General features: G+C 42.3%; 2 protein-coding genes and 1 non-coding gene across 7 annotated transcripts in view; 2 read left to right on the plus strand and 1 right to left on the minus strand.

The window, feature by feature from the left end:
* Positions 1 to 7,260, plus strand: part of LOC113157843 (ADAMTS-like protein 1) — a 75,342-nt gene extending 68,082 nt beyond the window's left edge. For 3 of the 4 annotated variants that reach the window (XM_026353462.1, XM_026353460.1, XM_026353464.1), the window contains 10 exons: positions 882 to 1,092; positions 1,198 to 1,377; positions 1,485 to 1,629; positions 1,711 to 2,716; positions 2,842 to 2,969; positions 3,987 to 4,098; positions 4,421 to 4,625; positions 5,043 to 5,152; positions 5,272 to 5,492; positions 6,099 to 7,260. In XM_026353462.1, the coding sequence (XP_026209247.1) occupies positions 882 to 1,092; positions 1,198 to 1,377; positions 1,485 to 1,629; positions 1,711 to 2,716; positions 2,842 to 2,969; positions 3,987 to 4,098; positions 4,421 to 4,625; positions 5,043 to 5,152; positions 5,272 to 5,492; positions 6,099 to 6,208 (2,428 nt within the window). In that variant the 3' untranslated portion in view covers positions 6,209 to 7,260. The remainder of the gene's footprint in view (positions 1 to 881; positions 1,093 to 1,197; positions 1,378 to 1,484; positions 1,630 to 1,710; positions 2,717 to 2,841; positions 2,970 to 3,986; positions 4,099 to 4,420; positions 4,626 to 5,042; positions 5,153 to 5,271; positions 5,493 to 6,098) is intronic. The other variant, XM_026353461.1, reaches the window with a different exon arrangement.
* A 1,617-nt stretch (positions 7,261 to 8,877) lies between these two features.
* Positions 8,878 to 12,993, plus strand: LOC113157590 (NLR family CARD domain-containing protein 3-like). Of its 2 annotated transcripts, none has more exons than XM_026353166.1 (6): positions 8,878 to 9,343; positions 9,458 to 11,180; positions 11,342 to 11,425; positions 11,533 to 11,616; positions 11,805 to 11,882; positions 11,974 to 12,993. In XM_026353166.1, the coding sequence occupies exons 1-6, from the start codon at positions 9,031 to 9,033 to the stop codon at positions 12,290 to 12,292; spliced, it is 2,601 nt and encodes an 866-aa protein (XP_026208951.1). In that variant the 5' UTR covers positions 8,878 to 9,030; the 3' UTR covers positions 12,293 to 12,993. The 2 variants fall into 2 exon arrangements, with proteins under 2 accessions (XP_026208951.1, XP_026208952.1); XM_026353167.1 differs by having other exon boundaries at positions 9,254 to 9,339.
* trnai-aau lies at positions 12,584 to 12,657 on the minus strand. Its single transcript has one exon. It is a non-coding gene; the product is annotated as a tRNA-Ile (tRNA).
* Positions 12,994 to 13,226: the final 233 nt, after the last annotated feature.

Consider the following 13,226-nt stretch of genomic DNA (forward strand, 5'->3'; position numbering starts at 1 on the left):
CCAGGCCTTGAGTCTTGTTTTCAGGCACAACAAACACTGTATTGGACTTGTTTCCTTTGGCTCTTTACTCCCTCCCCGAGGCCCCCTCACCTTCCCATATTAAACTACACTCTTTGGATACTGTTCCCTCTGAAGGGAAACAGCCATGAGATTTGGCTTTGAGCGTAGCACCGGTTCAGAATCAAGCTTCATTCCCAATTCTTCTCAGACCCTGGACCCTTGAGTAAATATGAATAGTTTTGAAATATCACCTAATCTGTCAAGCAAAAAGCAAAGCTTGCTGCCAACTTGGTCAAAGCCAAAGTTTTCAGATGCCTTTAAAGGCATAGTGACTAGTCAGACACATGCCACATAATTTTTAAGACTGGAATCAAAATGTCAAAGTAACTTTGAAGCTGCGAGCTGCATTGTACAGAAACACGAATATTAGTTCATATAGGTCAAGAATTAATGCCATAGGGATTTCTCAAATATCAGTGAATTCATTGGGATATTTAATTTATCTTCGCCAGAATCTCGCCCCATGAATCACTCTTTTCGTTTTCGCCCGTATTCACTTTCAAGAATTTCACTTTCATGAATTTACACATTCATAAAGCTGCGTGAGTGTCCCCTCGTGGGATCAAGAAAAAACATATAAAACTCTCCCTTAACTCCTCCTGACTGCTCTCTTTTATAGATTGGATAATGGGCTACATGTACATATACACAAAGGATAAAGAACACTGATTAACCAGGGACGGACAGGGTTAAGAGTTGAAAAATGTAGTGGGTCTAAGTAAAAAACTAAAACTCAGTGTTCAGGAAACCTGGATATCTGTTGTTTATTGAACATATGATCTGAGCACAATATAGTCTGATTAGAAATATTGTATTGACAGGTGGGAAACAGGTGACTGGAGTTCATGCTCTGCTACCTGCGGGGTTGGTCTGAGGACCCGCACCGTGGCTTGTACTCACCGACCTTCTAGGGACAGCAACCGAACTGAGGTTTTGAGGGTTGAAGAATGTCAAAATCCCAAGCCCAGCCCTTTCCAAGCTTGCAACCGATTTGACTGCCCTCCCACGTGGGAAACACGGGACTGGGACCAGGTAATATGATGTTCACCAAGAGAGTGATTTGACCTTATTGCAAATAGAATGCTATATAATCTCATTGAAAGGAAATGTCAACCCCTGTTTTTCGCGTTGCTGTAGTGCTCCCAGAGCTGTGGTGGTGGAGTTCAAAAGAGGCAAGTCCTGTGCAAACAACGGTTGGCAGATGGCAGCATCCTGGAGCTGCCTGACACCTTCTGCTCTTCCAAGATCCCTGCAAACCAGCAGCCCTGTGCCAAGCAGGAGTGCCCGCCGCAATGGGTCACAACCAACTGGTCTGAGGTAAACTTTCTAACAGAGATCAAGCTAGATATTTTAAGTAGGCAAAGCCAAAAATTGGTACATGATTAATTCATTTTCACATCTTGCATATGATTTTATTTGTCTAGTGTTCAGTGACGTGTGGAAGCGGCATTCAGAGACGTCAGACAGTTTGCAGAAAACAAGGCGACGATCAGGCTGTAGACTCTAACAACTGTTCCCTGAAGGCCCAGCCAGTCAAAATTCGTCCATGCTCCCTCAGACTCTGTGACAGTAAGAGACCCCCTTTTTGGCTCTATTGGCTTCATTTTACAGTAAGTGAGTTGAGAATAATCTGTTATTTTTACCACACAGACTCCATCAAGCCTGATCCTAGAATACTGGCTCAGAGGAAGGTTTATATCCAGTGGAAGAAAAGCAAAAAGTTGCAGCTGGTAGTCGGAGGTTATGCCTACCTCATGCCTTGGACAACTGTGGTCCTTCGCTGCCCTACTCGCCACTTCCGAAAGGGCCACATCCGGTGGTTGAAGGAAGGGAAGCCCTTGGTCGGCCTCCCACACCTCTCCGCATCACTTGGATCTGTAAAGATTCAGCAGGTTCGTGCATCTGATGCCGGGGTGTACACGTGCGTTGCCGGCTGGGCGCGGGAACACCTGGTCCTACACATTATCGGCAGCAAGCAGAAACTCTCGGCTCCAGATTCACGGCTCCTCAAAGGTGGACAACAAAACACTGGACGGGCAGGTGTGGCTCCGACGGGAGAAGGATTTCAAGAGCTACCCATCTCCCTCAACCAGTATGACAAAATTGTTGAGAATTTGCTTGAACTCAAAGACTCTGCCCAAGATGACAAAGACATTAATGACAAACCTCACTCCAGCGAAAAGAACAGGTCAAGCCTGGAGGGTGGGAGGGCCAATGTAGAACTTTCCACTCCAGTTGTGCTTGTTGCTGATACCCACAGGCTTGATGAGCTCATGCACAGCCTCTCCGAAGGCCTCAGAGGGCGACGGGGGGAACACCTCATTGCTCAGTTGCTCAGCGAGCTCCTTATGACACAAGGTGAAACCAACGAGTCCACTCTTCATCCTCCAGAAAGTGCAGAATCTTCCACACAAGGGCCTCTTCTTTATAAACCAAGCGTCAAAGCTCATGGATCGAGGCCAAGAAACCCAATAATGGTCCAACACCCCAGGAAGGTTGGAGTGTTGCCATCATCTGAAATGGTAGTACAAGTGGGGTTGCCAGCTTCGCTGCAGAAACCAGTTGCGAGTTTGGAGCTGAGATGTGAGGCAGTGGGGAACCCTGAACCGTCACTGACCTGGACAAAGAACGGAAAAGAGTTGCAGTTTAACAGCAGGTTAGAACTACTCCTCAGTGTTAAGAACAAATGTGCAGACTTCGTTATGTTTGAGTCTGCATAAAATATTGCTCTGTGACAGAACTGCCTCCGATTCAGTGCTCCCTTTGCTTTTGTGTTGGCAGAGTAGGCCTGTTGCCCACTGGCTCACTGAGGATTCGGGCACCAAACAAAGCGGACGAGGGTTTGTACACCTGCACTGCCAGGAATCGATATGGATCGACGTCTCTTTCGTCTTGGCTGCAGATTGCAGGTAAAGTCGATGAACGCAGAAGCTCAATAGCATTAAGTAATTCACAATGAATAATGATCGTCCGAATATTGAGGACTTTATTTCAAGATGTAGTCAAGCTCCCAAGACATAAAATGTATAAAATCGTAAAAGATATTTGTACTTTTGGAGAGTTAGACGAGTAGGATGCTAACACAAGTGTGTTTCAGACAGATGTGACACTGAAAACTAGTGTAAACAGCTATGACTGCTTACTTGCTGTGACTTTGCTGAAAACATTTTTTGTGTAGTACTCAGTAGTCCAGGTTATAGTCGTTAATGTTGTTCTTTGGTGGTTCAGACTCAGAGATTCTGGGAAGGCATTTTTCTGCATAACCACAGACACAGATACAGAGTAAGCGTTTACATACCCCAGTGGCTCATCTGGCTTCGTCAGTCGTAGGGGAATGTCCCCAGGGCTCCACAGCCCGGATCACCTCCGAGCTGCGCTGTGCTTCGTCTCCTCAGAGCATGAGACATTCTCATCAGGGCGCTGCCGCCGCAGGTTTCCTGATGCTCCAGCACTTTTCTTTTCCTCCCCATGCTACAACAATTAGAAGTTCAAAGCGACGTGTCAAACTAGTGGATGAACCTTATGCACTTAATCTTTATTGGAAATGACAAAGAAGCTTCAAAAGTGCTGAAAAGTGTTTCTTCTATGTTTTTTTATTTTTATTATTGAGGATTACCTTTGGTTTTTTTCACAAGTTGTTCGCAGGTGCAAGGTCTCATTTATGAACAGGAACAGGCCACTTTCTATTTCCAAAGATAAAAACCAGAGAACCGTGATCATGTTCACGTTGACGACTATAATTGTAAAAAGAGGTCTGGAGTTTTTGAAGGGACGGCAGCTGGAGAGTGGTTTAAAAGACACATTACAACGTATAGTCCTGTGTGTTATTACACATCCTTTAGTACATTTCAGTTACTAACACATTTTGTTAACTCTTACATATTGACTAAAACCCCACAGACACATTTTATTTGGTATATTTTCAGATGGCAGAAATTGTGTCCAAAGCAATGGGATGGCAGATGGTGTTATTTGCTCTGAGAGGATAAACAGCAGTGAGGCAGCTGAGCTGTGCCATGGACAAGCCTGCCCCTACAGGTAACTTGCTGCTACTACATGTTTGTCTAGCTTGAGTTAGATTTTTTGATAAAACTAGTTTTTAAATTAAGATGATTATTTTTATTCTTTATTTTTTTTACATTTATTCTAATTTTTCCTCATGGGGTTCTCTCTCTCTCTCTTCTGAACTAATTTCTCTATTATTATAAACCTTTTCAGAGTCAGATATTGAGACAATATAAAATATAAGTCTGATCAAATATTATATATTTATTTTTAAGACAAACAAAAACCTCTTTTGTTTAAGCTTATGAACATCATAGGTTATTGTTTTTTGTTTGTTTTTTTGTGGATGGATCAGGTGGCGAGCAGACTTTTGGTCACCGTGTTCAGCCACTTGTGGAGGTGGTTCACAGACCAGGAGTGTCCGCTGCATTAAAGGTCCAGAGGGCAGATCGACAGAGGTGGAGAGCCGGCACTGTCGCGACGCAGGCCGGAGACCCTCTGACTCAAGGCTATGCAACCTTCTGCCCTGTGCCAGATGGGCCACCACCTCCTGGGGGCCGGTGAGTCTTCTTGTTATTGAGCAGAGACGCGTGTACATTGGGGTGTGTCAAGAGTAATTACTTGTGCAGCACACAGTGACAAATTACCTCAGTAGCTGAGTGTTAGTTAGGTTAATCTGGACTAGTTTCCTACTCCAAATGGCTGAACATTGGTTTTGTTACTAACATTATTCAAGGGGGAAGTACACTGCTAATACTTCCTAATCTATTACAAGTAAGTCATTGGCTGTGTTTAGGGAAATCACCTTAACTTTCCCTTTCAAATCATTGAGAATTTTGGTTTTGTTTGTTTAAAAATTGTCTAAAAGATGCAAAAAAAAGTGCAGAATCTTTAAAGTTTTAGAAAGAAATGTTGGCATTTGAGCCAAAAAGGGAATCTTAACAATGACTAATTTTAAACAAACGTACTTTTTCTAGTGTCACGGTCAGTGTGTGGGTCCAAGTATGGCCACACAGCATCGCCACGTTTTCTGCCAAGACACAAATGGAACCAAAGTGAGCTACAGGATGTGCAGTGGACTCCACAGGTAAATCCAGACATCGTAAAATTATGTAATGTGTTTCATTGTTGATATGCTGTTATGCTTCCGCAAAAAGCCAGCTGTCAGCATTACGTCTTACATGTATGTGTGTTTTTACACTGCAGGCCCAGCTCACTGAAGAATTGCTCCACAGTGGCCTGTGCGCTCCATTGGCGTGCGGGTCCATGGACGCAGTGCACCGCCACATGTGGGCGCCATGGTTTCCAGTCACGCCAGGTGACCTGTTTGCACCGTCGAACTGGCAGGACCGCACGTGAACATCACTGCATGTGGAGACCTCGCCCTCCAAGCTGGCAGCGATGCAATATCCTGTCCTGTGGCAGAGGTGAGAAAAGGTTCTTTGGAATTTGTTGTACGATATATTGTTTAGTATATCAGAGGCAGTACAAGAGTGTATGGTGAGGGTGCTATACTAAGTTGTTGCCATTTACTTTTTTTAAGCATTGCCCCAAGCTGCCTAGTAAAACTGTAACTTCAATTGGAATCAAAAGGAAATCAAACTAATTTTATTTTGACATTTTTAACATCACCAACCACAGCTTGACTTTTAAACATCATATAAAAACACATCACATCCCCTTAACAGGCTCGCAGTGCACATACTGTAGTATCACTTTCATGTGCCGAAATTTGGGAATATTAGGTGCTAAACTTTTTTCGGTACATCAGAATAAAAGGGAAATTCCCATATTTTAGTCTCAGGTTCAGCCATTCACACAAACAATGTGTTTATAACCTACAGATCTGCACTGATATAGTACCTTTTGCTCTAATATAGTACTAGTCCAAAGCTCTTTACTGTACAGTGATGCTTCTCATTCTGGAGATGTGTGAAAAATGTTGATTGTGACAGCTGCTCCTCTGTCTTAGAAAGGGGAGCTTAGGCTTAAAGCGAGTATGCATCGTAAACTATATGTTCTGCGTATTCCAGCAGGAGAGTGCAGAGACAGCACGAGGTACTGCGAGAGGGTTCGACAGCTGGAGCTCTGCCCGCTGCCCCAATTTAAGAGCCGTTGCTGTCAGTCCTGCCGAAACACCTGAGATGGGGACGTGAGACGAGGGCTGTGGACAACCCGGATAGGTCAGGGAAGGTGCCAACAGAGACTTGAAACCTCTATGATCTATGCCTCATCCTAACACCAGCAGCAGTGTGCGATGAATGGTTTTGGATCGGGATACCTGAGTTTAGAAGAATGTTTGGATAGTCATAACCTGTAGTGGCTGTGGCTTTTTTTTAAATCTGAGGTTTAGGTCATCGGTTTTCCTAAATTATGCAAAAGTGAGTGAGACACATTTCCATTGTGAGGAACAGAAACTTGTGGTAGCCGCGTATTTTCATAAAAGAGGAAATAGTGTAGAGGTATAACACCAGACGCGTCCACATTAATGGGATCTGGTGTTTCAGGGATTTCCTTCAGTAGTACAGTGCTGCACAAACATGTTTTACTGCAGCACCATCCAAATAGTCTAATATAAGGAGTTTAGTTTCATGAAATTTCCCAATATATATACAACTGTGTAATTAATAGACTTTGGTTTATTGAAATTATACCCAGGGACCCCAGAGTGTGTGACAAAAGCTGGACAGTAGTATTTGTCTTTATTGCAGATACCTCAAACAGTGTTAGAGATCTAGGTAGGTGATTATTCATGTAGTGTGAGCAAACTCTGTAAAACACAGCACAGTGCTTCTTATAAATGGGAAATAACTAACACGACTAAAATGCTAATATTTAATTTGGATCACCTACCTGGGAAATCAGTCATGATACACTCTTTTGGGGGTATTTTAGCACGTGGAAACTTCGGTCATTGTTCTGGCCATTTAAAGAGAAAAGGTTTTAAGATTGCAGATTTTTGGCAGAATACAAAATATGACATGAAGAAGATTTTTTGCATGGGTTGCACTAATGGAGGTATGTGACTGAAACAAATCCATTTTTGGAAAAAAAAAAAGACACTTAATTTTGCACTCAACTCAATTCAAGTCTTTGTTAAGAATATGACTTGTGGAGATTATTTGTTTGTTTGTTTGAATTTAGTTTGTAAAGTTAGTGTTTATATACGCTGCCCGTCCAAAAAAAAAAAAAAAAGTCACGACCTGGGTTAACTAAGCAAATAGGTACGAGCCTCCCATTGGATAATTACTGCATTGATGATTATTTTTCAGCTGGCAACAAGTTATTTAACTCTAACTGATGCAGCGAGTAGCTTCTCATTTCTTAAACATTCGTGGTCGTGGAAAAGACGTTAATCTGTTTCAGAAGGGTCAAATTATTGTCATAAATCAAACAAAGAAAACATCTAAAGGAGATCGATGAAACTACTAAAACTGGGTTAGGAATTGTCAAACGGAAGAAGGTCATGTAGTCTGATGAGTCCAGATCAAGCCCAAGATTAATCAGGCTCAAATTGTGAAAGAGTGGTTCAGGGAGAATGACACATCATTTTCCTACATGGATTGGCCACAGAGTCCAGACCTTGACACTAAGAATCTTTGGGATGTGCTGGAGAAGACTTCGCTCCCATCATCAATACAAGATCTTGGTGAAAAACGCAATGCAACTCTGGACGGGAATACATGTTGTGAGATCGCAGAAGCTTATCGAAACGATGCCACGGTGAATGCGTACCGTAATCAAAGCTTTTTTTGGACAGGCAGTGTATTTTGTTTTGGGACAATTTCGTGGAAAGGTGTTTGCTAAAATGTCCTTCGAACCACTTTGTGAAATGACGTCATGTCTAAATGTGAGGTTAGAGTAATCGCCCACTACCAATTCATCCTGACTTGGCAATTATTATGAACTATTTTTGCTTTGATTTGACATTTTAGGAAAGAAAACCAAGAAAGTCTTATGTGACTCCTCTGTCTAGAAGAGATTTCAGTGTTAGCTGAAGATACAATATGTAAATATGACCTGTGTGTCGTGTTTGGATTTTGGTTGGGAACTTTTTAAAGATAATTATTATTGTACCGTGCTTATATTATTGTAGTAGGTTTTGCACTTTTTTCTATTATGTCCTGGGTTTCAAATTGCTTCAGTATCATATGTAACATACCTTAGCAGGAGACTACTTATCCTTTCATTGAGGTGTGATTATTTTTTTCTTTTTTGAGAGGAGACCATCAATAACATATTCATTTTCATCTTAAGTTGTGTAGATATTTGTCTTGTCCTTTAACTATTTATTTTATTGTGTGTTCCTGTGCATACTTTTGTAAATAATAAAAAAAAAAAGGTTGGGATTTAAGTATTAATTTCCCTACAGCTAATGGTTTTTGATGTGCATGCAATGGGGACCCTCTGCTGGTGACTTGATGTGATGCTCTCTGCTCACGCCTGGTTTAATAAAAACAAATACATTCCTTCTGTGATTTGTTTGTGATGTTGCACCTTTTTTTTTTTTAGGAATGAAGATCTGACCACATTTCATGTCCCGTTACAGTGCTCAATGGTGATAATGTATTAAATCTGTTCTACAGAACAACTGCTGGATTCTTTATGTCAAATCATTACACAAATAATAATAATAATAATACAAATTAGTATTTCACGTTGGTGCAACTTATCTACCCTGCATTACTCACTCACTAATGCAGAGAGAATGAGAGAGGCTGGAAAAACCAGAAAAACAAGACATTCCCTATAACTTTGTTGACGTAACCCTCAAAGGAAAAGCACTTCTTCTTTTCCACAGTCATGATATGCTGCTCATACGCTACAGTTCAGCTTTTGAAGAAGGTTGTGTACTCACACAGGATCCTTCTAAACTGCAACGCTTTGTAACATGAATTTAGGGCACTGTAGTTCAAGGTAGCGCTTGACTTTTCTGATTTGTGCTGGGATTGGTTCGGATCAGTTATGGTAGAAACGGACTGCTCTAATCATTCTTTGACAGCAATTAGAGTTCTGCGTGTCTCCCTGGTGGATCAACTGGAAGGACAGATTGACTCCCTGCTAGAGATCTTAGTAAGTCGGGAAGTGTTCACTCGTGATGACCGTGAGGAAGTGTTGTGTCGGTTGGGGCCCCGGGCTAGAGTACGAAAGGTGTTGGATATCCTGGAGTGTAAAGGTGAGGAAGCAGCCAAGATTTTCCTCTCCATTAGCAGTGATCATCAGCGAGAGGCACAGACGCACTCTAAAGAAGGCAACGCAGATCATCCCCTACCTGTAGGTATGCAATGAAAAAATGAAACCAACACTGAGTTGTGGACTATATAATAGCACTGCAATATAAAATGATTTTATGTAGCCTTACAGGCTAAATAAGTTTCCTCTCTTTTTTCAGAGTGCAACAAAGTCAAACAAAAGCACAAAGACATCCTCAGGCGCAGGAGTGAGAGCATGCTCTTCTACAACACTCGTCACGGAGAGAAAATCCTGTTTTCTGAGCATTATGTCAACCTTCTGTTAGTCGATGGACACCAGGGCTTGGAGTTAAAAAGACATGAGGTACTGACATTTGGACAAAAGCGACTATCGTTGCAGCAGAAGTCGTCTGTGAATAGGAAAATCGAACCAGCTGAACTGTTTTCGAGCCCTAATGGAAAATGTCCAGCGAAGAAAGTTTTGGTGACAGGCGTGGCCGGTATTGGAAAAACCATCCTGGTGCAGAAAATGCTCTTCGATTTTGGCAGAAACATGGGTCATCTAGCGTTTGACTTCATCATCCATATGACCTTCAGGGACCTGAATCTGGTAGACAAACCCACAAACTTCCGGCAGCTGGTCTTGCGAAAGAACGGGCACCTCGCAAAAGACCTGGATAACATTTTAGCAAATGAAGACAAGCTGCTGATTATACTGGATGGCTTTGATGAGTTCAGACACTACAGGAGTTGTGATGTAGACGTATTCGTGACGGAGCCAGACGAAGATGCAGAGGTAGTGGAGGTTGTTGGGAGTCTGATGCAGGGCGAACTGCTACCCAATGCGTCTGTCATGCTCACAAGTCGACCCGCGGCCATAAACAACATCCCTGTGGGTTGCATCGACCGCTTTGTGCTCATCACTGGCTTCTCTTTGGCTGAAGTTCAAGACTTCTTCTCTCGTTATTTCCAAGATAGGGCCCTCGCTGACAGGATGTTTGCACTAGTATCAGCAAATGAGCTGATGCTGACACTGTGCTACATACCTGCATTTTGCTACATCGTCTGTTGCATCCTCAAACAAAGCAAGGATCTCTGCGGAGAAAGTCCTAAGACAATGACGGACATTTATGTGCAGTATCTAGTGGCTTTGCTTCGTTCTCACACTCAAACAAGAGCTGAAACATTTCTTCCAGAGCAAACAGCAGGAACCACACAGCAGCTGTCTGACACAGTGCTGAAGCTGGGCCAACTTGCCTTCCAAAAGCTGATGGAGCACCAAACTCTGTTTTACAGCAGCGACCGAGATGTCGCAGCGTTAGAGGGATGCGGCCTTGTCAGCACCTTCCTTGACAAGACTGTATCACAAGAGCCGGGCTGCACTGAAGACGTTTACTCCTTTGCCCACCTTACTGTTCAAGAGTTCTTTGCTGCAGTTTACTGTGCAGCGACTGATCACCCTTTACCTGACGCACTTCAGCATGCCACAATCCCCACAGAGGGGACAAACAATGGACATTTGGAACTTTTCAACCGCTTCCTGTCTGGAATCCTATCTGAGCGCAATGTTAATCTTCTGTCCAGGCAAGTGGGCCTGAGTTGCCACAAAGAAAAAGTAGACACCTATCGCCAGAGGTTGGTCAGAGAACTTACAGTGCTTTGTGACAATGGGGCCCACATCCTAAATCATTTACACTGTCTGTTTGAGCAACAGGACCCCTCATTAGCCCTTGCTGTGCAACCAGCAACACTCCGACTTAATGTTAGTGATGAAACACTCTCTCAAATGGACTACAACGTCATAAAGTACTTCCTAAACCTCAAAAAGGGCAAAATATCAGAGCTGGATCTGACAGGGGTCGGAGTAAGCTGTGAGGCACTTAGAGATATTCAGTCCCTGCTGCTTAGATGTGGACATCTTTGGTAAGTTGAAGGTAAAGGTGGTATCTCTAAGATCACATAATCACTCTCAAGGTTTTGTTTTTCAATCTGTGACATATTGCAATTCATGCATCAAGCCCTCTGCTCTGGTTTTTCTTCTCTTTCTAAAACTGAATTGCTGACCCCACTATTACATTTTTAAGGCTTGGAGAAAACAGCCTTGATATGGATGCAGTACAAGTCATTGCCAGCGTGCTGCGAGAGTCCGACCATATAACCGAGCTAGGGTAAGATCAATCAAACACTGCAACCATTCATGTTATGTAAGAATGAGCTCATTATTTTGTCTTGGAATGTAAAATTAGTCAGACAACATTTATGTTCCTTATTTTAGACTTGGATGGGCAAACATCGGTGATGATGAACTGCTGGTTATTTCTAATGCCATACGGGCGAAAAAAAAGCTAGAAGAACTGTGGTAAGTCACTTATTGAGCAATGTCACAGTGTCGCGTCTCGCTTTACTTTCGGGGGAAATGAAAGTCTATAAACTGAGAAGTATTCTGATTGTTTAAATGATGAATCACTTAAATGACTTGGCCAACACAAAAAAGAGAATATAGTTTTGTTGCCACACCAACACTGACCATCCTATGTGTCCACACAGGTTGGAGGGAAACCGAGTAACCAACAGAGGTCTGGTGTCCCTCGCAGACTTGACCCCCAATCCTCTGAGAAAAGTTGTGTGAGTGAATTACTCTTGTTGACATATATACCTCTAAACTGTATTTTAACACTTCACTTCATCCGTTTTTCTGATTCCCTCCACCATACAGAGCCATATGGAATGACTTTACCGACACAGAGCCCGAGACCTTGAGCACCCAAGACAGTATAACTGTGAACTTCACAGACGACATTATGTGGGAGGAGTGGCGGAAATGGGTCATCAAAAGATGCGAGATTAGCAGCAATGAGAAACTACTGATGGTCCTCCACAAAGTGTGCAACGTACCAGTCCACTGCTTAGAAACCCAGTGGGCGAGGACCTTATACAAACAACTGTCACAGCTCGTCCAGCACAGGATTGAGTTCTGCACCGACGATGACATATGTAAGAAGCTGAAAAAGTTTAACAGCGTTTTGAACCTCTGACAGACAGCACAGTTATAAGTTCAGGTTATAATTGGTAAAATATAGATTGAATGCATGTGTTTGATATGTTGTATAATATATCCACGGAGCCCACAAAACCAAAATATCTTAAGATGCAAGTTTAGAAACCATTTAAGAGGACATTGAAGATGAAATAATAATTCTACAGCTTTGCCTCATATGAAACCACTTAATACACGTGAAAGACCATCGGGAAAGTTAGATCAGCACCCCAGCTTACAGTGTGGTGATGGTGGAGGGCGGCTGTTATTAAAATAGAAAAGGCTTTGTTGGCCCGTACGGGGATCGAACCCGCGACCTTGGCGTTATTAGCACCACGCTCTAACCAACTGAGCTAACCGGCCATGTGCAAACACCGGAAAAAAAAGGAAAATACCCTACTTGTATATATATTTCTCTCGGTATTACTTCCTTTTTATTTGTGTATCCGCCTACCTCTGTGTAAGACCAATAACTCATCATTCATTGTCAACATTAACTTAAATCTGGAAAAGGTTTAGGAACATATAGTAAGTTGCAATCTGCAAGGACTCCTGAATCAAACTAAAGGGTTTATACTTACTTATTTACTTATTTAAATTTATTTGCTTCTCCACAACTTGCTCCTGCTTCAGTGGTCTGCGCATGCGCAGTCGAAACAAACCAACAAAAGTCTTTGAAGCATATTTTTGTCATTTTCACGCGAGAAAAAAAAAAGTTGAAGTTCTTGTTGCTCTTAAAATAATATTACTCACAATAATTTGCTTTGAAAATAATTATCTGTCAAAATCCGTAGCCGTCTCTGTTGCACTACAAAAGAACAAATGATAAATAAATAAATGTAAAAGTGTAAAAATGTAAATAAATGTAATTATATATGCTTGTGTGTCATGTTCTCTGTTATTTAATAAACACTTTTTTTGAATCAGCCTGT

Source organism: Anabas testudineus, chromosome 18 (genome assembly GCF_900324465.2).
Source record: "Anabas testudineus chromosome 18, fAnaTes1.2, whole genome shotgun sequence".
Lineage (NCBI taxonomy): Eukaryota > Metazoa > Chordata > Actinopteri > Anabantiformes > Anabantidae > Anabas > Anabas testudineus.

Coding starts and splice junctions, on each gene's coding strand:
- LOC113157590 (XM_026353166.1), top strand. CDS start 9,031: ATGGTAGAAACGGACTGCTCTAATCATTCTTTGACAGCAATTAGAGTT. Junction 11,181..11,341: donor CTTAGATGTGGACATCTTTG/GTAAGTTGAAGG, acceptor TACATTTTTAAG/GCTTGGAGAAAACAGCCTTG. Junction 11,883..11,973: donor AATCCTCTGAGAAAAGTTGT/GTGAGTGAATTA, acceptor TCCACCATACAG/AGCCATATGGAATGACTTTA.